Genomic DNA, 24,289 nt, shown 5'->3' on the forward strand with positions numbered 1-24,289 from the left:
AAAAAACAAAACGTCTGGGATTAGGGTACAATCATTATAACCTTCACTCTACAAATCATTATGTCACATTATGTTTGTCACACAAGGCTCATTTAGAAGCGTGATACATGATTTTGGTTTCAAGAAGCATATTTTCCTGGCAACTGTGATGATTATATAAACCTGTTATGAATATTGTACAACCTTTTACTGCACCTCCAGAGTTGCATGACTTTTTTAAGCCTAGCTCTGACTTGAAACATGTACTAAGCCTATTTCAGAAGTTGTTTTTTTTTTAAGCAGCTGTCTTAATTTAATTTAATCAGGTTAAATCTGGACTGATTTAATGTAATTTTCTAGAATCTTTTTATGAACTGTCATCTCTTAACAAATCTTCTTAAGAGAGATAAACTGACAAGGCACACTCATATAGTCCAATATATTTGGCATTACCTAAAAAGCCTAAAATAGGAACTAAATAAAGTCGCCATGTGAGTGTTGCAGCCTGCCTGATTATGTAACATGAAACATATGATAAAACAAAAAGAAGTTCTACTATCCATTTACAAAACAATTCAGCTGACTCACATTACCTTAGCTGGCCTATCTGTAGTAGCATTTTCTTATAGTTACAGTTCAGTATATCCTAAAGTATTCTTTGTTATTAGACATTTAATACTCTCACCGAGTAATAAATAGATGAGAACACACCAAGAGGAGGCTCTGATATGTCTAATGGTTGTTTCATTCCAATATAAAATCATTGTGGTTCAGTGACTTGCAGTGAAACACATATTCAGTTGGAGATGTTAAGACACTGAACCCTCATCTGTTTCAATAGCACAAAGGCTTTAGCTGAGACAAAAGCTTTTGTCATGATCACAGAGCTTACTCTGCAGCCTGTAGAGACATCAGGCTGGTTTATGACAGACAGGTCAGCAGGGGGTGGGGCAGGGGGCTGAGACATACATATAGCTTTAAAAGTGTTTGGAGCTCTCGGGATGAGTGTGCATTGTGTAAAAACTGCCCTGCAAACCTGGGGACAGGGCCCACCCTTGCTTTAGTGTGCCCCCTGATGTGAGACCTATGATCTGGTCAGAGTAGGTTATAGTTGCGTTTGTGTATGCGTGTGTGTGTGTGTGTGCGTGTGTGTGTGTGTGCGTGTGTGTGTGTGTGTGTGTGAGTCAGGGTTGCCAGGTGCAGTATGGCACCTGCTGCTGGAATGCTGGAAAACGATCAATGCAATATTGGTGTGAGTGTAAGATTTTAATCAAGATTCTGCCTCCATAACTCACCTACTGGCACAATCTGTTAAACAAAATGTTGGCTTGAGGTAAAAATTGACTGAGAATAATCTCCTTGCTAACCATCTTGTAGCCAGCTTGAAATACATTAAGTGATAAGAGGAAATCTTAACTAATAAGGTAGATAGTGAAGTAGAAGAATTGGAAAAAGGTAAAAACAAATTACCTGTGGTGAATTTGTGTGCGTACTTGAAAGTTGGAATTTTTGAATTCCAAGTCTATAAAGGTCTGTAGTACATCCCATGAAGTTGAAATTCTAGCTTGGAAAGTCAAAATTATGACTAAGGTCCCCAGCCATCCATAAGTTTAATCCATATACGATATATTCTTAGTTGGGGGAATTGTTCATCAGCACCACTGACAGCTTTCATCACATTGCACTAGTGGCACACATGATACAGTACAATCTTTATTTGTGAGCATGTTATTTTGCAGAAAACTGATTTTCTCTCACTAGAAAGCATTCAGCTTAAGTTGGACTTTACTTCAAGATTTGAGCTCAGCTCCTGGAACAAACCAAACGCAGCACAGGGACATAACCTTGAATTGACTGCTTTATGCCCACATAGTGTTTAAAATGAAAAACAAAAACAACATGAAATAGTGACTGGAGAAGTGAAAAGTTTAAACACAGAGTAAATTTGACTGCTGATTGTATCCACTGAAGCTAGACAGTGTAGAAAAAAAGAAAAAAAAAAAGAAAGTAAGAAAAAATTACCCTAGGCAATAATATTCATAAACAGTTCACAGAGATCTTTCTGCATCAGAAACATTTCATCTTATTGAAATGTTATATTAACTGACATCAGTCATCTTGACAGGAAGGTTAAAGACTGTACACAGAGAGTCAGAAACCGACTGTGTCCTAGTTGATCTGAAAGTTACAGAAATTGATATTTAACATCTGCCAATTTGTAATGGGCCAAAATCAAACGAGTGCATTGTATAAACAGGAAGACTTAAAAACTTAATTTAGCTTATTCAATTACATTTGATAAAAATTACATTTGATAAAAAAGCACCTTTTTGAAAATTATATCTTTCTCAATAATGAATGGAAAATCTTATTTGGCATTACAAACAAACAAATCTTCTTATACCTGAGGTGTCTTATATCCCTGTGTTATTTTGATGATTTATTTTTGGTGATGATCTTCCACGGTTGAAAGAACTATTTAGCTTCCTCCTCATATTATCTATCAGACTCAAGTAGGAAATGTGCAGTATTAGTCTAATAAATTGTAATTAACAATCTAAAGGGTGCAACATCAGACAAAAATAATAATTATTTTTATGATGTGTTTTATTTTAGACAAGAAATGTCTGCGTGTTGAGAAGAGTGGGAGCAATACGTAGTTTCTGAGGTCTTCAATAACACAATAAATCGCTAAAGTCCTTGCTAGATGCTTATTAAAAAATATTTAGAAGGGAATGAAAAGTCGCTAAATACAAAGAGAAAATTGACAAGTTTACACCAGTCTCAAAACAAATGCAGGAAGTCAATGTCATTGCAAAGGGTAAGAAAAAACAAATTGGAAAACACTAATTTGTTAGAATAACTAAATAATTTGGATGGTGTAATACACAGTGTTGCAAGCCTTTTAAGAATTATGGCTGTTCATGTAAAGGTTGGATCTGCAAACGGTAGCTCCTTGGCTCATGGCTGGGGTTGCAGCAGAAATATAATCACATACAGCACAACAGGGATTGGGAGTTAGGTTTAGGCACACAGTCCTATACCAACCCTGACTGAGAATGGATTTAACTAGCTTAAAGGCTATCAATTGCACAGCGACTCTGTTATGGTATTTATCTGCAGTCCATCATGGTGATTGTAGGTGTTTTCAGTTAAAAGGGTTATTTGAATGATTAGGTGGTCTATGAACAGTTGAGATACTAGAAAAGAAAAGCGAAACAGGCCTGAGACTGAATTTGAGTTTTTTTTCTCTACGACTGTGGTATTTAACACTGTAAGGGTCATTATTGAGATCTCATTATGTCATTTTTTTCTGTCAAAAATATTTTTGGAGCAGAGTGCAAGAAAAGGCTGATCCACATCTGAGCTCTGATATGACCACAAGATGATGTAAACCCTCATATGCCACAAACGTATGCCGATTACCTTCATACTGGGCGTGCTTTAAGTTAGTTAAATCATTCTTACTATACTGGAAACTGTTTTTATCTCTACATGTTTATACAGATTTTATCCAAACGGTTCTGCTATCTTAGTATATCAATATACAAAGTCTTTAGAGGGAATTCTTGTGTCAGTCAGAGGGTTAAGTCACGTCTTCCAGCAATTAGAGCCAAGTTTTTAAGCGTTGACAGATGAGAGCTGTGCAACAACTAGCTTGTTCTATCACATGTCACACTGTGTGAGGTGATTTTGGCAAACGTTTTGTCAAAGTCTCTGTCAAAAAATATCAGTTAGAGACGTGTTAATGTACTTGGCAGTTCTTAAAAGATATAGTGAAGTTCCCGTCCAAATGTGATGTTGATTTTATCCAAATTGTCTGAATTTGTTTTTTTCTTTTCTCCACAAACTGAGTCTGAAGTTTCATGCCACTAAGCCACTGCAGACGTCTTGATTTAAAAAGCAGCAATAACTGCAAAAACAATGGGAAGCCACGTGGAAAGTATGATGAGGTTATGTTGGAGGAACTTTTCTTTTTAGATTTTCCGGTGCTTTTCTGACAGCTGTGTGTAACAGTGTGGGCTTTATGAAGGGAGTTTCTTAGTTGAGGTTTCATGCCTTCAGCAGTACTTTGTTAAAGTCTCTCGTCACAATCAAAGGTGGAAGAGGAAACAGCTTCACCCAGGTAGCTACATAAATATACAGTGGCATTCGTACACACACAGAAGAAACAACACACCACATGTCTTTGGCCCTTTCTATGCCCCTCCTCTCACCTCCCACCTTTTTTCTCCTCTCTTCAACCCCTCCCTCCATCCATCTCTCCCTCCTGTTCTCTCCCCTTTTGAATTAAGTCCATTCTTTCAGCCTGTTCTCCCTCTGAGCATTTCTGCTCCACTCAGCTCCTGTGAAAACTCCCTGTGTTTGTGTGTGTGTGTTTGAACTCCTTGCGTGTGTGTGTTAAGAAGAGTTTTATGTGTGTGCACAGTGCTGTGTGTGTGTGTATTTTTTTTTTTAAGAGGAGCTGAAGTGCAGCCGTTCATCAGTGGTGCTGACTGCAGTCAGGGGAATACTCAGATCTCACAGCGCCGCTTTTCAACTTACTGCCTCTTACAGGACTGTTTTATTTTTTTAACTCACTGGACTTTTATTTTGCACCAAACCTGGACTGCACTGCTGCTCTCTTTCGGTCCCACCTTTATCTTTCACTGGAATTACCATTGTCCATTCTTCCAGAGATTCTTCTTGGATTGTAAAATTTTGTTTTATTTATTCTCCTAGTTTCTGGTTTGTCAATTTCTGCAGTTTGGATTCCTGGGATTCTGTGCTTCCATACTTTATTGACTTGAGGCATGTTAAACCTTAAATGGAAAGCTTCAAAACAAGTAATGGTGTAAAGGTGTACATGAACCATAAGATTGGTAATATTTGCGACAGAGAAAAGTTGTTCAAACAATGGAAACCATCAGTGCCACAAGAGGCATGATGGGCTCAGGTGGATGCTGATCCTGACCTGGAATGTTCTGAACTGGATGGGAAGGTGAGTTTTGATTCATTGTATACACGGCTCAAATCTCTAAAGTGTTTTCATGTATAACATTAAATCATTAATAGGGGTGTTACTAGAGGCATTTTTAGGATCCTGAAACTTTTGAGTTTAGCGCAGCTTGGAAATATTTTAATTTAATGCGACAGCAGAATCACTTCTGTAACTCAATATTAAAATAGTAGCAGACATGTTGTATGAGTTATGTTCTGCCTGGCCTGTTTTTTCCTAAGTGAAACAAATAAAAAAATGACTACAATCCATTTACTTTTTTAATCTGGAGTAAAAACTACATTAAATGCTACAAAAACTAAATCTTGTTACTTTACAAGGTTTTACACATCTGCTATAGCAGAAGACTTTTTTATTTACTTTTTGTAAATGATTACAGACACGTCCCATGTCAACCTAATATGCCAAAGTTAAATAAAATCAACCTGATTCTTAAAGAGGAAGCAGATCAGCTCCAGTGTTTCTGCAGCAGGATGCTATGTTTTGTCCTACATCGGATTCGGCTGTACTTTTCTGACTAAGGAAGAAGACCTTTTAATACGTTAAATCCTAATAGAATAAATTTTTGAAAGCAATACAGATTGCTCTTTACAGGCTGTTTTTTTTTTTTTATGCAAATCAAAAATCTTTGAAACGTTGCTTGTTTAGTTGCTCTTTAGGCTTTTGCCTTCATGCAATTTCCATTGACAAAAAGTTACATTTTGCTTGCATTCTAAAAACACATGGCACAGTTAAACTGCATTTATTACTTTTACCATTTTTAAAACTTTATATATTTAGCAACGTATTAACTCAATAAAGCAGGGTTTGTGGCAAATACTAACTGTCAAAAAGGTACATGTCTCTAAACTACTTGTAACCAAACATGATACATTTGATGTTAGAATGACATGAACAAAGATACTGTGGTAATATTTGGTGGCAACCACTTGCATGTTAACACTGTTGTGTTGTGGAACATATGTATGTTTTTTACATAGACAAGCCACAGTGCCTGATTTTGTTGGTATTCTACGGGCTAAGTGTATGATGTTAATAGATTATGCATTGATAAATTGTATCCCGGATGGATTAAGGGTCTGATTACCAAACATCAGCCTGAATGTCTAGGTCTAACAATGTCTATGGGTGAGGGACCATACCTGATACTGGTTCACAAACATCAGTAGAGACAAGATTGTAGCATTACTTATAGATAAACTAAAAGTTTAAAGTGCGTAAACGATATATAATAAACCAGTTTAGGTTTGATTAGTTAATATGTTGAGTTTGATTTTCTGATTCTAGTGCAGCCATTCTGGCTAAAAGGCATTAAATTATTCCTTTTTATGTTTTACAAAAATAGATTAATAGTTTAAAAACTGCATTTTAAAGATTTCTGGTCAGTTCTCAATTAACTGTGGTTTGTCACAAGAGCTACTTCCTTTTATACTTCAAAGTAAGAGTCTAAAACGTTGTCAGGGTGTCAAGCTTAAAGCACACCCTACACATCCACAGCTCATATAAATAGCTGAGGTAATGGCTTAGACAACTGCCAGAAAAAGACACATACTGCTAACAGTTGTAACTTTGTCAAGAAATATTCTGATAATTTAATTCCACAACACCCGTAGCTATTAATATACATTGTTGTGGCTTTAGCTGGCATAAACTGGGCCATCTGAAGAAGCCTTAACAGCTGTTGAAGCTTTACTCAGCCAGCTGTCTTCAGAACCTGAATGTGTGCAACAATACTACTCCCGACGCATTACAATTCAAAGCATCTTTCATCATTGCTGATTGCTAGTGGGATTTTTTTTTTTCTTCACAGAACTACAATGAAAGCTGAGCTCTTGTTTCACTTACAGGAGAAAGTTGTCTTTCCTCTGAGAGCTCTTTGGAACAGATCCAGTCAGAAGACCAGAGGCAGCTCTGTAAGGTCTTGATTCACAGCAGCTTGTTACCATTGACCAGAAAGCTGCATTTACCTTAGTGGTCCTTTAACTGTCGTTAATTTGCAATACTGTATTGCACCACAACAGTAAGGCACTTTTAAAAGGCATACATATCTACAGAGGCAGCAATCAGTCGGGCGGAAATCAGAATGTGACACTTTTCTTTTACTCTGATCACTGATTGGCAGGTCAAACGGACATCATCATGACTAGAAATCATTATATCAGGTTACCTCTTGCACCTTTTTTTCTTCTGTGTGTTATATTTCTTTGAAAAAAAAAAATCTCAATATATCAAATCCGAACTGGCAGGTCAGATGGAAAGAAAACTCAGTCTGTTACCAGTTAGGAATAGCTTGATTTAAGCATTTCTGTAAATTGACATACATTTATCAAATATAAGATCAATCCAATCCACCAAAGTCCATCATGGCAGACCTGACCAGTGAAAACATCCATCTTTATGAGACACTTTTAGCAGGAAGCGACCCTAACTCTAATCCTAACTCCAAATTGAATCCACTCCAGTGGCAACATTTCTTTTTCCTATTAAAGCCTTGAATACTTGGAATAATTAATCCAAATCAAACAAAGATTAACCACAGGTTTGCAGGCTGGGAAACTTCCCCTTCATGTTGCAGAGCCAGATGGCTCATTACCAGCAACCAGCAGAGTGCTGTGGTCTCGCTGGTTCTTTATTCACTTGGTCTCTGTTTCTGAGCACTTAGTTTATTCGACTCTAATCGCCTTACAGTTTCTGGTTCAGCATAAAGTCCCATAAAGACTGTTCATAGCTTTGTTTTACTTTACATACTGTGGATGTGTGCATTTGAGATTGTCTGTAAGTAAGACTGTGTGAAACCGTACTGTACTGCAGAAAATTCCAAAAGCAATACTGTCGTGCTACGCTGTGAGCATGAGTTCAAATTCATTCCATCCTCATATGAGATTTCACCGGATGTGCTGGTGTAAATCAATCTAATAGCTTTTTCTCATTTTACTTTCAGTTTAGTAATCTGCCTAAATATCAATAACATAGCTATCACTAAACTAATCATTTTTCACAACACTGGTGGTCTGTTCATTGCAGTTTTGAAAATACAGAAGTGAAATGAGGCACTGCTCACCTACCTGTAATTCTGAGTAAGACTAAACGCTGTCTGTCAAATACAAATCACAGTAGTAAGGTTTTTATTTTATATTTCTGCATACTTGCTCCATGCTTGTGCTCCCATCTTGGGATTGTTTGTAGAAATCTGCGGCATGTCCACGTTCTGCCATGCTTCTCCAACTTCACCTGCACTCTTAAGGCTGAATATATCAGCTAAATCAAAACACAATTGCTCCTAATGGTGCGTTTTCAGCATGGTTTTTGTTTAATAGTCCAGGCTGGAATGTTGCACAAGTCACATCCAACTTTTTACATGCATGCTGAATTTGTACTACAGTGCACATGAAGGCTAAGAGTGCGGTCCCTGGACACGTTTTTTTCACTTTCACCTATCAGAGTTGAAAACCACATACCTTTCCGTGTCCATGAAGGTGTGTCACATGGACCTTAGTGATCAGGGCACCCTTATTTATACGATTTTTGACTAGGTTAAACTAAAGCTTTCCACTCAGAGATGTTTTCCCTACATCCTTACAAAGTGTGACAATGCACTGGTTTCTAAAGTGTACACTAAAGAACCCAAAAGAAAAAGCAATGTTACTTGTCACCAAAAAAGCAACAAAACAATAGATCTCCGCATAATATATTCTCTAAACACAATGGTTGTTGTTTTTCTTCTTCCTCTTGACCTCTGACTTGTAGTTTGATTTAACTGTTGTGTGTTTAATGGGACTGTTTGAAAGGCAGTGTTAGTGTCGCTGTTTTTGTGAGCGGTCAGCAATACTGTAGTATTGATGATGGTTCCCCTACCATTAGTAGAGAGATGTCCAATCCTTGTGAGGATGTTTGGAAATTAAATAGGTCCTGGGTGGTGGATGGCTACCAGCTAGTCATATATACACTGTTTGCTTTAGCTCACTTAAGCCATTTAAAACAGTTTAAAATTAAAATTGTTCAACTCAGTTATCACTGCAGTTTCATACCTAGGTGATATTGCGATGGTTTGTAAACTGTCAGTCAGTCAGTCATTTTCTACCGCTTATTCCATAGTGGGTCGCGGGGGAGCTGGTGCCTATCTCCAGCAGTCTGTGGGCGAGAGGCAGGGTACACCCTGGACAGGTCGCCAGTCCATCGCAGGGCAACACACAAACAACCATGCACACACTCATTCATACACCTAAGGGCAATTTAGAAAGACCAATTAACCTAACAGGCATGTCTTTGGACTGTGGGAGGAAGCCGGAGTACCCGGTGAGAACCCACGCATGCACGGGGAGAACATGCAAACTCCATGCAGAAAGACCCCTGGTTGGGAATTGAACCCAGGACCTTCTTGCTGCAAGGCAACAGTGCTACCAACTGCGCCACCGTGTAAACTGTTTAAAAAACTGCATTGATTTTGGAGTAAACAGGTTTGTAAACTGTTTACTCCAAAATCAATGCAGTTTTTGTATCTTTTTGTGGTCTCTGGGAGATAATTCATGCAAATGTGGTTAAACAGCAGATCTTTACAGGCTATAAACCTTGAAAACAAGCATAATTGTTTTTTCTTCTACAGATCTGACTTGAACTATTTTTCTTGTATAAAAAATTCCAAAGCTACGTAGTATAAAGTTTAAACTACTTTTCTCAAAAGAAAACTGTTTTTGGTGCCTAAAATTAAGTTTTAGGTGCATCCTTCTAATTAAATATTTTAAGGTAAAAGCATACAAACCCACCCAAAATAAACTCATGAACTATTAAGCGGGCTGAATAGGTTCTCCCTAAAGTAAATAAATGGGGCAAAAAAAAAACATAAGAGTGTGAAATCTGTGCTTGAATTTTCACTAAACAAGTAGTCACCCGGTTGCAAAAGCTAAACCTTGTTCCCATTTTTTGTTAAGTGTCTGCACTAAGCTCCTTTCTGTCTGATTTGTTGTGCTTTCTCGCCCTTTCAGTCACTCTTTGAGTTAAACTCTTATCCCTTTTTCAGATTTTCCTTCTTTTGACAGTGCAGTACATGTGATTATATGCCGACATGGTGCAGAGATGTAAAATCCCATTAAAACTAAACATTTTCACCCCCAGTAACTCACTTCTTGCTTCCACCCTCTTCCTGCCCTCAATGTCTCCTGCCAATCAAACTGAGCCAAAAGCCACCAGTTACCTGCTGTTTGGTATTTTGCTCTTTAAAGTATAAACCCCTCCTTCCACCTCAATCGCTCCTTCAAATTCTTTCTTGTCTTCCACCCATCTCTCCTGCTTTTCATTTCTCATTTGCAAGGAAGCTTAGATTTGTTGGTTGCCGGCCAGGGAAACTCTTTTCTCTGTGAAGGCAAAACAATTGGCTCCTTTCTCTGCATCACATACCTTTTCTTTTCATTCTTTTTGTGGGACTGTATGCAGGCATGATGTAGGCCCTAAGTGCCCAAATCCCCACGTCTTGCCCTTTCAAAACTTCCCTCCACTTCCATTCTGAATGCTGTTTTTGTCTTTCCTTGCCTTTACTGTTCTTCTTTTTGCTTGTAAATCAGATTTCTAACAGTTCTACTTTTCTCTCTTCTGTATTCATGTGCTCATACAGTTTAACTTTCACCTTTTTTCACAGCTCTTCTCTTTCCTTTGGTTCTTTCCCAGCTATCAGAGATTATCATCCCATTACACGCATCTGCCCTCTTCTTGTTATTGTATAGTGTAAAACAGCAAACTTGTTGTACTCCATTTAACCTTGCTGTTATCAGCTTTAAGTGTCACTCTCTCTTGCTCTCTTGCAGCCAGAAAGAACAGCTGAAATGTCTCACTGTGGTTTAAAGAATTCAGTTTTATTTGAAACATTTCTTACCCATATTTATCTGTGCTTTCCCTGACTGAAAAATGGCCAAATTTGAATCATCTTCTCACAACAAAAACACTTCCACATCAGTAAGTGCTGCTCTCAGCGGGATCTAGTAGCTCTTATATATGATGCATTTATCTGGAAAAAATAACGGTAGTGAGTCTCAAACCAGCCAGATACTTATCAGGGTCGATCAGGCAGGAAATCAGTACATTTCTTGATGCATATTTGGTCAAATTGTCTAATGTTGAGCATGGAAATAAACCTGAGTATCTGGAGAGAAGCTATGCCTGCCCATGCCATCTCTGTAGTGCTAATAACTATGCCACCATGCAACTCTGAAATAGTTTTATTTTTAATTTAATTTAACTTCAACATTATTAGATTGAAAAATTGGACAATAACCTTATCATATCAAAATTTGATTTTCACTGACAAACAGCTGGATTTGGAAGATACATTATGACAAAATTGTGTAATGTTTTGCCTATTTATACTAGCTTTATGTGTATGTTCAGTGAATGTTCAGTATTACTAGCACTAGCTTGTGCTAACTATTTAGCAGGTAAAAGGCTAGTGTTATTTTACATGAATAAAGTTGTTACATGAACTAAAGTTACTAAAACAATTCACTGACATTAATAAGCAACATTTTAGCATTTCTTATTTCATCTTGTTGAAAAAGTTCAGTGAAATCTGATCAGGTTGCTGTATAGTTAAAATTTGTGGGCTGGGCGTGGCATCGGTGGTGCAGGGGTTAAGCATAAGAACCATGTCTTAGTCCTCGACGCAAGTTGGGATTGCGGGTTTGGGTCCTGACATTTGACAGTAAGCTGACAGGCAAAGGGGTGGAGATGGAGGGAAGACAAGCAGCAAATATTGCCTGGGCCAAGAGCTGAACCCGCAACAGGCTGCGTCGACTGCCATGCCCTCTTGTCTCTTTTCTAACCCGAGTCCCAATTATTGACCCATTATTTGACTTAAAGTACCCATCTTCTGTCCCAACAGCAGCATAAACCCAGCATATGGATTAATTTGATATTCACCTATCTGACCATCATAGTTTCAAACATTTCTTCTTTGTCCCACCCTGTGGAAGTAAAAGGCTAAAAGTTATGTTGCTAATATTCATTCATTCATTCTTGCTTGTGGTACCATAGGGTTGCACTCTAACTTCTCTCTGTAAAGGCGCGTCTCACCCAGGGGGCGGCCTGCTTTGTCTGCCTGTCTTATTTAGGCTGGTTTTTGACAGGACAGCTTGGCCCCTCGTCTCCTTCCTTTGAATCTCTGTCTGTCTTTATTTTTAATCCATTCCCTCTTGGCATGCCGCCGCTCAATGTCTATTGAAGCTGAACTGAATGCAAGTGTCGAGAGCCCTTTTTTTTATTATTATTAAGATGCACTGCAGGGCATGCAGGGAGTTTGAGTACTCGTGCACAAGAGTGTGTTTGTTGACTTGGGTGCTGACTGGGAGGTGTTTGTTGTCAAAATAAGGACTTTAATCACTTGTGTATAAGTATTCAAGGGATGTTGTCTGCAGTTGTTTTAAAGAAACAATACTTTTAAACTGATGATGGCACATAAAGCCGACATCACCAGACATTCAAGTGTGGACACACACACACACAACTCTGGGAGACTGAGGGACAATGGGACCAGTCGTTTGGTTTATACAAGTCGACAGGAGCGTAAGGACTTTACTGGAGCCTCTGTCACTCCCAGGAACTGTGACGTTAACTGTGCTTGACTGTGTTCCTCTTTGCAAGTCACGGAGCTCCAGCTGACGAGAGCACTGACGTCCATCTCCATGAAAACACTGCAAGCATCTTTGCAGCTTTGAGCGCAACCTTGGGCCCACAAACACACACAGTGTCTCTTTCTTTCTGCTTCACAGAGAAACACTTTATTGTATGTTATCACTTTAATGTTCTTTTATGACAACAGTTTGTGTGTGCATAAATCTAAACAGGGCTGGGTTTATGAAAGCATTTTTGTGTCTACTTAAACATTAGAATAAGGTTGCATTCTGTGCAGTACTTGAATGTATTTGTCCATTCAAAAACGTGTGGGTGTGTGTATGTGTCTAGATGTTCATAATACTGCAGGGTTTGAGAGAGTTTATGTCTCCTTTCAGCTCTGCCCTGTTGTGTTGTGGTCTGGCAGCCGTGAGCTTATGAGAGCTCTCCTGTCTCAATGCCTCAATGGCTCTATTATTCATCAAACTGAGTGCCAACAGCTCTTGACTGTGTGTGTGCATGCATGTATGAGTTGTCGTTGACTGTTTTGGGATTCATATGTGTGCTTTTAATTCTTCAACACAGCCTTCAATGGTAGTTCAACTGAAATCAAAAAATATGAGGGCTAACATGAAGAGCAATTTGACTTCTTCTCTGGCCCTTGAATTTCCTTGCTTCTTAATTATATTTCATGGTTCCTGTAAATGCCTAAAAAAAGGACATTTAGCCTAGAAAAGGGACATTGCCTTCTTTTTGAGTAGTCAGGGACTACCATCACATGGATAAGATGGACTGTAAAAGAATCTACACTAACAATAAGATTGAGAAAATAAAAACCTACAACCCCAAACATCTCCAGACCTATAAAAATTGAATTTGATGTCAATAAAGGCACAACTATGGTACCAAATTAGCCTTTTTTAATCACTTCATTTCTTAGATTGTTATCTCCATAACTCATGCAAATGACCAGATTATATAGGTTATCTTTGAAAATAAAGTTTCATTATCTGCAACACTTACGGGTGACAAACAAACAAAACCTGGAGAAATCTAGAAGAGCACTTTTTCACAGAACTTAATTATTGTAAATGTTGAAAGTCATTAAAGACAAAAATTTAAGACATGGGGATGAAATTGTGACATGTGCCATATAAAAAGGCTTCTTTTAAGCATATGAAATAACAGTTGGTCAAGACTAAATGCCATTGTGAAAGAATAAAATTATAAAATTATTTGTTTCTTGTTATGCATTGTTGGTAGCTGGGGACAGAATAGCAAAGTGTGAGTTTAAAATGTTATGCGTAAGGATACACAATGGCACTAGATTGGTGCAAAATGAAACTAAGTGGGCATGACATGGAACAACGTGGGAATAATGTGTGAGTGCAAAAATGTTTAATAGAAAATGGGACTTACCAAAATGACCAACTCAGAGAAACAGAAACATATGCTATAGTAAGTACAGCATGGTGAAAAGGTCAGAATGAATTGGTGAGCACCCAGAACAAAACAAGCAGATGTGGGTACAAAATGATTTGTTAATGGGTACAAATGGTGGCAGGGATGGGTACAAAATGGTTTGCTCACATACTACAATCACATACTACAATCACATACTACAATCACAGGTATGTGATTATAGTGTGTGGGCACAAAAGGACTTTGTGTGGGTACAAAAATGGTTTATAGGTACATTATTTTATTAGGTTGAGGCAAAATGGTAATGTCCTGTTGTGGAATAAATGGCAAATGCTTCAAAATGTCACTATGAATATCAATACAAAAATGAATGGCGAAGAAACAAATGCATTCAATTTTCAATTTAACTTTTACTCTTGCCTCTATTTAGTTTTATTTTATATAGGTAAAAGATAGACATTTGTGTAATTTTGAGCCCTAGAAGAAAAACTTTTGAGGTTTCAAAAGTTTTTATTTTTAAACTTCCATATTGCAAAAGATGCTGATTGTTTGAGAGGGTAGTAGATTATAGGCAGTGATAGGGTATTATTGTCAGGAGGGGTGGAAGAGGTAAAGGTGAAAAAAAATTTAAGTCTGTTGCCTGCCTGTTACTCAATGCCAACAATGAGGTACAATATCATGGAGACTGTTTCCAGTGAAAGACTTTATTGTACTGACTGCCTGGAAGAGTCCAAAGTACTGAAAGAAAGGTGTGTGTGTGTCCACTGCACACAACACCACACTGCTATATATGTACTGACTGGTTTACAAACCAGTGACCTGGTTCTTGTTGTGAGTCATAACACAGTACATATCCTTAACACATAGTCCATATCCATGAAGTCATTGGTTAAATCTGCTGAGACAATTTTTTACTTTGAATTTTGTAGATCCTCAAATACACTCTGTGTGTCAGGTTACGATGTATAATTTAAAATTTTACAAGTATACAGTATTTCTTAATATAATAGCTCAACTCTCACACAGATGCTAAAAAACGTGGTGATGCCTTCATTCATTCATCTATGCATCTGTCTATCCAAGTATCTGTAAGCTCGTCAGCAAAGGGATTATTTGATACAGTCTGCAAAAGTGTAGAGAGAATGTGGGAGTGGGTCGTCTGTCTTGGCAGTGCCACAGACATAGAGAGGTTGAGCTCGGCTTGGCATTTGTCGCTGCATAGCTCTATCTCACACATGCTGTCTCCATTGCTGTGGTCAGTGTGTTCGTGCGTGTAGGTGTGTGTGTGTGTGTGTGTGTATAATTTGGACTCTGTTCCCCTGTTTCGTGCTGTAATGTGAAGGGATTACAGTGTAGCTGCCATAATAGAGGTTGGCATTGACACACCCTGGCATGAGCATCAATCTGATTCAGACTAAATATACCTCAGTATTTGTGTATCAGTGTGTGCGAATGCAAGGGCATCCCTGGCAGAAGCAGAGCTAATTTCTGAATCATCCCTCTCTCTCTCTCTCTCTCTAATTTTAGGTCCATGAGTCCAGGCGGAATGTTTTTGTCCTGTCTTGGATGTGAGAGGTAATCTGTGTCGTCCTTCATAAGACAGCCAGCGAATATATCAGGAAAACTCTTGAGAAGAAATAAGTCTGGAAGAGACGCCAACTAGAAGCTTAGATAACTGGTTCTTTTCAATTTAGTAAAATACTTTGTTTGACAGTGAAAGAGAACTGGACAAGAAACAGATAAATAAAGCATCTTTAAAAACAAATATTGAGCACTCAAAGCCACCAAACCCAGTAAACCCTAACTAAGAGGTTTTTGTAAAGGGTGCCAAAATGATGACCATGATGATGATGATGATGATGATGGTCACCTGCAGCTCTCTATTGCTGCTCGGGATGGCTGCTGCCTACTCTGCCTCCAGCACTGTGACCCGTGCTTCATCTTCACCCTCCTCCTCATCTTCTTCGTCCTCCTCTTCCTCCTCCTCCTCACCACGCATGAAACTTTCATACAAAGGTAAGGACAAAAGTCAGTTCGTCTTAGCTGTGCACTACTGATGTAAGCTATTTAAAAACAACCAGATGCATACATACACACACAGCTAAAAATATATTGGCACAGTTATGTGATCCATTTCAAGTTTTTTAATGCTACAAGAGGCAGCACAATGCCCAGCACAACCACATAAACCAGGGATGTGCGCCATCATTGAAAGCTTGCAATTACAGCCTGAAGTCACTCTCCAAGGACGAGAGGCTCACTGCAAGCTGCCTACCCGGCTGAAATATGCGCCGGCTTCAATTTCAGCTCAGGGTGACTTGTAGGCTAGGGATTGAAATGATTTGAGTATTCTTTTTTTTTTGTATGATCGACAAAACACTGTCTCTTTCCATGCTTAAATACATTCAAGTTTAATAAGTAAGCAGAATTAGAAATGGCTTATTATTGTTATTTTTTAAAGACTTGCTTTGCGGCACCAGCGGCCTTTATTTTGTCATGTTTCTTTGAAAGTAGGCAGACAGGAAATGGGCTGAAAATGGGGAAGACATGCAGCACAGGCCACCGCGGTCAGAACTTGAAACAGGGCACAGCCGGGTCGAGAGCCAAAGCCTCTCTATACATGGGCTGCACGCTCTACCACTGCACCAGCACCTCACCCAGAAATGGCTTAATTTTGTCTAAACAATGTTTCATATGTTTTAGCTAAAAGACATTTGTCATGTAAGTAAACTAAATTGTTCCCATACTTAATTACATTGATAAACAGTTTTCATCTAATTAAACTTAACAAACTCTTGCTTTTTCTGGTTAGGCGTCAGCACGTATTAACACAATTGCATTTCAACGTAAAACAAAAAAGTAAATATAACACATTATCTAGGTTTGAGCCATGCATATTGGTTATGTTGAATATAAGTCAGTTACTGTGTTAGCATAGCATAGTAACATGTTGATATACCATTCTTACTTACCAAACAGAAAACAAAGCCTAGTTGGCATTGAATACATGGAGTTGGTTTTGATTTTATCATAAAGGCATCAAAATATCTGTGAAGCACATTTCTGCTTCTGTACCACAATTATCATCATGTAAAGCTTTATTTGTAGAGTTATCCCTCTTCCTTTTATCATAATAACACTGTATTTTATGCCTCAGAAGTTAGAACCTGGATCTGAAAATTACATCATATCCCAATTTTTCTAGTGAAAACCCGAAGGATTTTTCAAATAGTTGTGCTCAGTGCCCAGGCTAAGTACCATTAGCAACACAAATCCACTGTCATTTAGTTGTCTACACTTTCAAACACTAAAGGAACATGTTTAAAACAGTGGAAAGGTTCTATGTGTGACATTGATTTTTTGGGAAAAAGGATTTGAAATACAAATATTTATTTTATTATCACAACGTATAGTGTGTTTTATACATACAACAGCCATATTAGATTTTGCAGTCAAAGTTGATAACAGCATGCACATCTTGACGTCTGAGTTTCCAACTTCAGGGAAAGTTTCTGTTATTTCTGTTAACTTGGACTTCATGGACCACACCTTTCACTGTTTTTAAGTAGAGTACTGCAATGCATTAGTTTAGTTAATCTCCCCTAAATATTTAACATTAACTTACTAATATAGTCCTTAATAAGCCATTGAAAAAGTGCTTTCAAGACTACCCAGATTAATAATTAATAGGATTTCTGGTTATTCCTGATTTGTTTTTTTTTATATTTGCTTGATGTTACTGCATGTGACTATTAAAGTAACTGCAAGTATAGTTTTAGCCAAGTAGCTGAGTTTTATTAGGTTGTCTACACAATTCTTTACCATTTATTTGATTGTCTGTCATTTTTAATTCAACACATGGCTTTATTGGACTCAAGGTTGATTTAACCACAAGATAGTGGGACTGAGTAGTAAAGTCCCTGATGTCATGCAGACTGCTTTTAGGTGGCGTCAGAGTTAGAACAATAACAAGCTAATAAAGTCTTTTACATGTGTAAATTAATAAGGCTTCGGTTCATTTTCTTAAACTCCTCATTTAAGCTAGGACAATGGGGGAGAATATTTTTATCCTCTTCTCTGGCCAACAGCTTTTTTTTCCCCCCAAAGGTTTGGGTTGACACTCATTTTTTCCATTGTAACCATTAGGATATTTTTCTGTCCTCACAAGTCAATGGCCGTAGGCATCAGTCTTGAAATTGTATGTACATAACTTAAAATGATGTAATATTTTAATCAACCAGAAAATATATTGCAGCCCTTTAGCCAGCTGATTTTGATCTTCAGATTCCAATGCCATGTTCTGACACTGATATTTTAAACCAAACATCTTTCCCAGGTAATATTATAATTGCTACTCTCACAAAATAGAATTAGTTTTTTTCATAATAGCAATAAAAATAATTCACAATTGTCAAGCCAATTTATAAAGCACTCAAAAAACAGCAATTACTGACCAAAAGTGTAAAAAACCAACAACAACATCATAATTAAAAAGATTTTATTTTAGCAATCCTTATTTCCTTATTTTAAAATATCTTACAGAAAATGTGACCAATATTTATTCAGATCCCCTGAAGGTTTTAGATGCATTTTTCTGTCTTGTCCTTTATTTGACTCTTTTTATTGGAAGCACTACATTGGAAGGAGAACCCAAAAGATTAACTAACGTTGTGTCTCCACATAACAGACAATATAGTGGAGAACTATATTTAAACTGGATTTTTTAACTTGTTCCAACCTTTGCAGTTGTGCCAATGAGAAAGTTTCAAAAAGCCCATTCAGATGATTGTAGAGATGTGAAATTAGCATTGTTTAAAATATAGTATTGTATAATTAATCAGTAAGTCCGATATATTAATGAGTTTATAAATCTATTTAACAATCAAATGTGAATTCTTGACCTTCCCTAGAAACTCAATTCAGTTCATTTCAGTTTATTTAAATAGCGCCAATTCACAACACATGTTGTCTCAAGGCACTTCATAAAGTCAGGTACATACATTCCAATTAATCCTAATAATTGAGCAGTGCAGTCAGATTCAGTTATTTATTCAAATTAGATAAAACGTTTTTCTGTCTAAGGAAACCCAGCAGATTGCATCCAGTCAGAGATTTGTAGTATCCACCCCTCCTGGATGAGCATGTAGAGACAGGGGACAGTCACTGGCGTTGACTTTGCAGCAATCCCTCATACTGAACATGCACGTAGCGACAGTGGAGAGGAAAAACTCCCTTTTAACAGGAAGAAACCTCCAGCAGAACCAGGCTCAGTGTGAGCGGCCATCTGCCACGACCGACTGGGTGTTTGAGAGAACAGAGCAGAGACAGACAAAGAATACAGAAGCACTGCTCCAGGAGTACTTTCTATGGTAAGGAAAAGTAGATGTTAGTGGATGTAGCTCCTAGTCGTTTCATCTAGAAAGAAAGAACAGATAAACTTTGAGCCAGTTTTCAAGGATAGAGTCTGAAAGAGAGCAGATATAATTAGTTACAATAAAAGCTCAGTCAATTGCTATATCTAGGAGAGAGAAAGGGTTAAACACTGAAAGACAGGGACAAGTGGATCATCTGTAGAAGGTGAGCATTAAGTTGTTGCCAGCAGAAGCTCGGATGATTCCCCTCTCCAGAAAGGTGTCACAGGTAGACACAGTCAGGCCAGGTGTAGCTTCTAGGAAGAGAAAAGAGAGAACAACATTAAAAGCTGAAATAACAACAAATAATGCAAAATTGGAGACTAGTGTGAGAATGTAGCGAAGAGGGTGAAAGTGGTCATTATGTCCTCCAGCAGCCTAAGCCTATAGCAGCATAACTACACAGATAGTTTCAGTTTATTTTTTTATATAGCGCTTATTTACAACAATGTCGTCTCAAGGCACCCCACGGCACGGGGCCACCGGGGAAGCCAGACCAAACCACTGAGTGCCAGAGCCCGGCCACCCCACTAAGTAAAATAATAAACTGATAAAGTTTGTCCATCTAGAGCCCTCTGATGGCCATTGTTATACTAAAAACCACAAGGATCGGGATACCTCTCACTGTCAGACTGATTATAACCAATGGAAAAGAGAAGGGGTCATTCAGGTAGCAGAAATGGAGGGTGTGTTTGCACCTCAACCATAACTGAGCTGATTTAGGCTAAACCTGACTCCCCCTTATTCCATCCAACAGGGAGGGAGAAAGGCGGAGGTAAAAAATAAGGAAGATAGCCTAAGCCACTCTAACTATAAACTTTATCAAAAAGGAAAGTTTTAAGCCTAGCCTTAAAAGTAGACAGGGTGTCCGCCGCACGGACCAAAACCGGGAGCTGGTTCCAAAGGAGAGGAGCTCGATAACTAAAGGATCTGCCTCCCATTCTACTTCTAGAGACTGTAGGAACCACCAGTAAACCTGCAGTCTGAGAACGAAGTGCTCTGTTTGGAGCATATGGAACAATCAGATCTCCAATGTATGACGGAGCTAAATCATTAAGGGCTTTATATGTGAGGAGGAGAATTTTAAATTCTATTCTGGATTTAACAGGGAGCCAATGAAGGGAAGCTAAAATAGGAGAAATATGATCTCTCTTTTTAATTTTCATCAGAACTCTTTAACTGCATTTTGTGGACATACTGATAGTAAATATTTACAATTTGAGGCTGTAAGAATATCATTAGTGACTTTCAGTAGAGCTGTTTCAGTGCTATGATGAGCTCAGAAGCCTGACTGAAACTCTTCAAACAGGCCATTGCTGTGTAAATACTCTCACATTTGATTAGCAACTATTTTCTCAAGAAAGCTACCTTAAAACCCTGTGGTACATATCCATTTACTAAAGATAGATTGATCATATCTAAAATGGGGCTGGTAATCAGAGGGAACACTTCCTTAAATAATTTGGTTGGGATTTGGTCTAACATACAAGTTGAAGGTTTAAATGAAGCTAATATTTCTGATAACTCAGGAAGCTCCACAGGATCAAAACAGTCCAATCACAAATCAGGTTCTGCAGTTATTTCCAATGTTGTCTCACTTGCTGAGAATGAAGTAATCATCTTTGGGAGTATGTCAAAATTTTATTTTTAATAGAATCAATTTTATTTTAGAAGAATCCCATAAAGTCATGACTGCTGAAAGCTAAGGGAATGGATGGCTTAACAGAGCTATGACTCTGTGTACGTTTAGCAACTGTACCAAAGAGAAACATAGGATTATTCTTGTTCTCTTCTGTTAATGATGAGAAATAAGCTGTTCTAGCTTGGCGAAGTGTCTTTTTATACAACAGTACAACAATCACCATCATACATTAGAAACGACATTTAGATATCTTTATTTTTCTCAATGCCATGATTCATTTTAATCAGAGATGAGGAAACAACATCTAAAGATTACGAAAAAATAATCTAGAGCAACCAATAGTCAAAGTGTTAATCCATTAATAATCAAACTATAATACATTTCCATGAACTTACTGATTACAGATTAATAGACCATCAAACCACTAATAAGTTCTAACAATGAACAAATTATTTCTACTGATAAGAACTAACAGGATAATGATTGAATGTTGAACACACTTATGATTCAACTCATTAAGCTCTAATGTTATCCAGTAATTATCAGGCTATCATAAGTCCTTGTATGAAAAGATCTCCACTTAATCTGATTACTATCTGATCTAAGATAAAAAGGGAGTTTAGGGCCTTGAGTTACATATTTTACAGCAATCTTAAAAAGATTTTCTCTTACCTGAAGTGATTCAGTCTCTTGCTCTCTTCATCTCAGACTCTCAGCAATCAGGCAGGATAAAAGCTCTTAGCCTTTAGTACCAGCCTGTTTCTTTAGAGGAAAGAGAGAAGGCAACAGATTTCGATTTTAACAGTTTTAGATGTTTGGATTGTCAACTCTTTAGATGCCAGCCAGGACCCAGCATCAGTATGACAGCAGTTAAAAGACAGAGGTTACTTGTTGGGTTTAACTACAGAGGGTACCCCAGGGGATAATTAGGTAAAGCACTCACTTAAGGAGTTGCAAGGAAATTCCCATTCTCAGAAATGCAGCAAACAAACAGGTAATTCTGTTCAAGGCAACAGAAACAAAATTCAAAAAAGTCTTTCATGGTCCCAGATGAACTACATATGGCATGTCTTACTCTGGTCTGAAGCTTACATTCATCTAGTATATCATTAGATGGCCAAGTATTAAAATGTGTCTCTCTCCTGGAGGTTTTGCCTATGTTGCCACAGTTGGGAGGGAAAACAAAAATGGGAGATCATGTATGGGATCCTGTATTGACACCTCAGTGAGAACCACCAAGAAGCATTATAAAGGAGATGTTCGCAAGAAACCCCTTCAACAATCAATGTTAAAAAAAAAGTTCTTAAAAAGTTCTAATCATATCATTCATGAATATTGCTGGAACATCATATTAATTTAAAAGGTTGATACTATTGTTATTAATAAGTAAAGCTCAAAGAATGATCAGAAATGATTAATCTGTCTGGATTTATTCTCACCAAAAAAAAAAAAAACAAAGCAGTCATTGTTTATAATGCAAATAAACTCACAAACATTAAGGTCTCCAGCCCTGTGTGCACTAAATGATAAAACATTATTTTCGGACTCAAATTGGGGATTTCAGTTTGTGTGACCGATAAGGAAAATAAAAGATGAAAATCTCACATCCTAAGGTCCACGTATGGTACATCATACTTTTAGTATATAACACTCTGATATATGAAATATGTTGTAGAGTAGAAGCTGATGCAGATGATATAATGTTGAGAATTACATTCAACAGGTTTTCTAATATTTTAACCCTCTGAATGAAATTGGAAAGCCAACAGGAGGATGGTAACAGGGAACTCACTTGGCATCATTGCTGGTAGTGCTTACATAAACACTTTGGATTTATAATTATGCTCCCTGGGCTTCATGATCCTGTGTTGTTGTCTGATCAACTTGATGATGTTTTACCCCCATTTTACTCCTGTTTTACCTTCTTACCACTGGCTGCCTGTACATTTTAGGATTTATTTTGTGCATTTTCTGTGTTTGTTCCAGCTTTAGAGACTTTGTCTTTTACACAATGTTTTTTATACTTGTTGCCCCAACTTAACCAAGAGAAACACAAGCATTGAATAGTATCTAGTGTTTAACTCTAACAGAAGGGAGTACACAGTCAGTACAGATACATTTTTATTTCCTCATTAGATCCTTCTCTTAAGAATATTTAAGCTGCAAATGTTAATGTAAAAACATTAATTGGTTATGCATTACGTAAGATTTGATTACCATGGTTAATTAATTTATTTTTTTTAGAACTGCAACAGTACCACGGAGTGCGGCGATTTGAGCTGGAGCGCTCCTGCTGTTTCAGTGCCATGTTGCTGGATGAAGAGAGAGGCCGACTGTTTGTGGGGGCCAAGAACTTTTTGCTGTCACTCTCATTGGACAACATTGCCAAACAAGAGCACAAGGTAAACTTGTTTGCTTGTAAAATATGTTTCAGTGTCATAAGTCTTTCCACTGATAATACTAATTAACTGAAGTATGGATTTAACCTTCCCATCACTATGGCTATGTTCACACTGCTGGCAAATGCGACTCATATACGGCTTTTTCATGGCAGTCAGAAAGGCCAAATTCTGATCTTTTCATCTCCAAAGAAATCAAAATTGTGCTACTTCCAAATATGGCACTTAATTGGATAAGTATCTGATAGTTTTCAAATTGTCTCCAGTCAGAGCCGTCATGTCGCATTTCATTGCAGAAGTAGCAGTCACGGCTTCAGAAAAGGCCATTGTATTCAGTTGTGCTCTTTTTTCTTACCTTTCTTACCTCCTATTATGATGTGCTCATAATATTATTGGTTCCTATTGCTCAACAACTCAATAATAGCACAGAGACGCAGACATCCATTATTACTTTCGTAAACAGCGTGCAGCTCGGTGACGTCTACATTCTCCTTCTGCATGCGGGTTGCTTTGTGGTTTTGAAATGTTCAGACTGAAGTCTGATGGCAGTCACATTTAATGAGCAGCTTAAACGACCATTAAAAAAATGTGAATTTCAGCAAAAAATCTGAATTGAGCATCAAAACCTGCAGTCTGACCGTAGCCTATCGTTTATGTTAAACATGTTCATATACTCAGTTTTTTTCTCTATGGAAATAGAAAGAAGAAAAAAAAAACTGTATTGTATTTTGTTGATGAAGAACTGCTGTGAAACAGACTATTTTATTTTGACAAAAAAGTGCTCCCTTTTTGTCGTTCATGCTTATCGCAAAGCAGATATCTGTATAATACTGTCAACAAT

General features: G+C 37.7%; 1 protein-coding gene across 3 annotated transcripts in view; it reads left to right on the forward strand.

Annotated features, from left to right (window-relative positions):
• The window catches only part of sema3b (sema domain, immunoglobulin domain (Ig), short basic domain, secreted, (semaphorin) 3B), a 114,483-nt gene that overhangs the window by 65,914 nt on the left and 24,280 nt on the right, over positions 1–24,289 (forward strand). Inside the window, exons 2-4 of one of the 3 annotated variants that reach the window (XM_047364899.1) lie at positions 15,524–15,571; positions 15,820–16,012; positions 23,294–23,451. In XM_047364899.1, coding sequence (XP_047220855.1) covers positions 15,829–16,012; positions 23,294–23,451 — 342 coding nt within the window. In that variant the 5' untranslated portion in view covers positions 15,524–15,571; positions 15,820–15,828. Of the gene's footprint in view, positions 1–4,342; positions 4,961–15,523; positions 16,013–23,293; positions 23,452–24,289 lie in introns of those variants that run through there. The other 2 variants (XM_047364890.1, XM_047364881.1) reach the window with 2 other exon arrangements.

The sequence above is a fragment of the Girardinichthys multiradiatus genome, chromosome 1 (assembly GCF_021462225.1).
Source record: "Girardinichthys multiradiatus isolate DD_20200921_A chromosome 1, DD_fGirMul_XY1, whole genome shotgun sequence".
NCBI lineage: Eukaryota > Metazoa > Chordata > Actinopteri > Cyprinodontiformes > Goodeidae > Girardinichthys > Girardinichthys multiradiatus.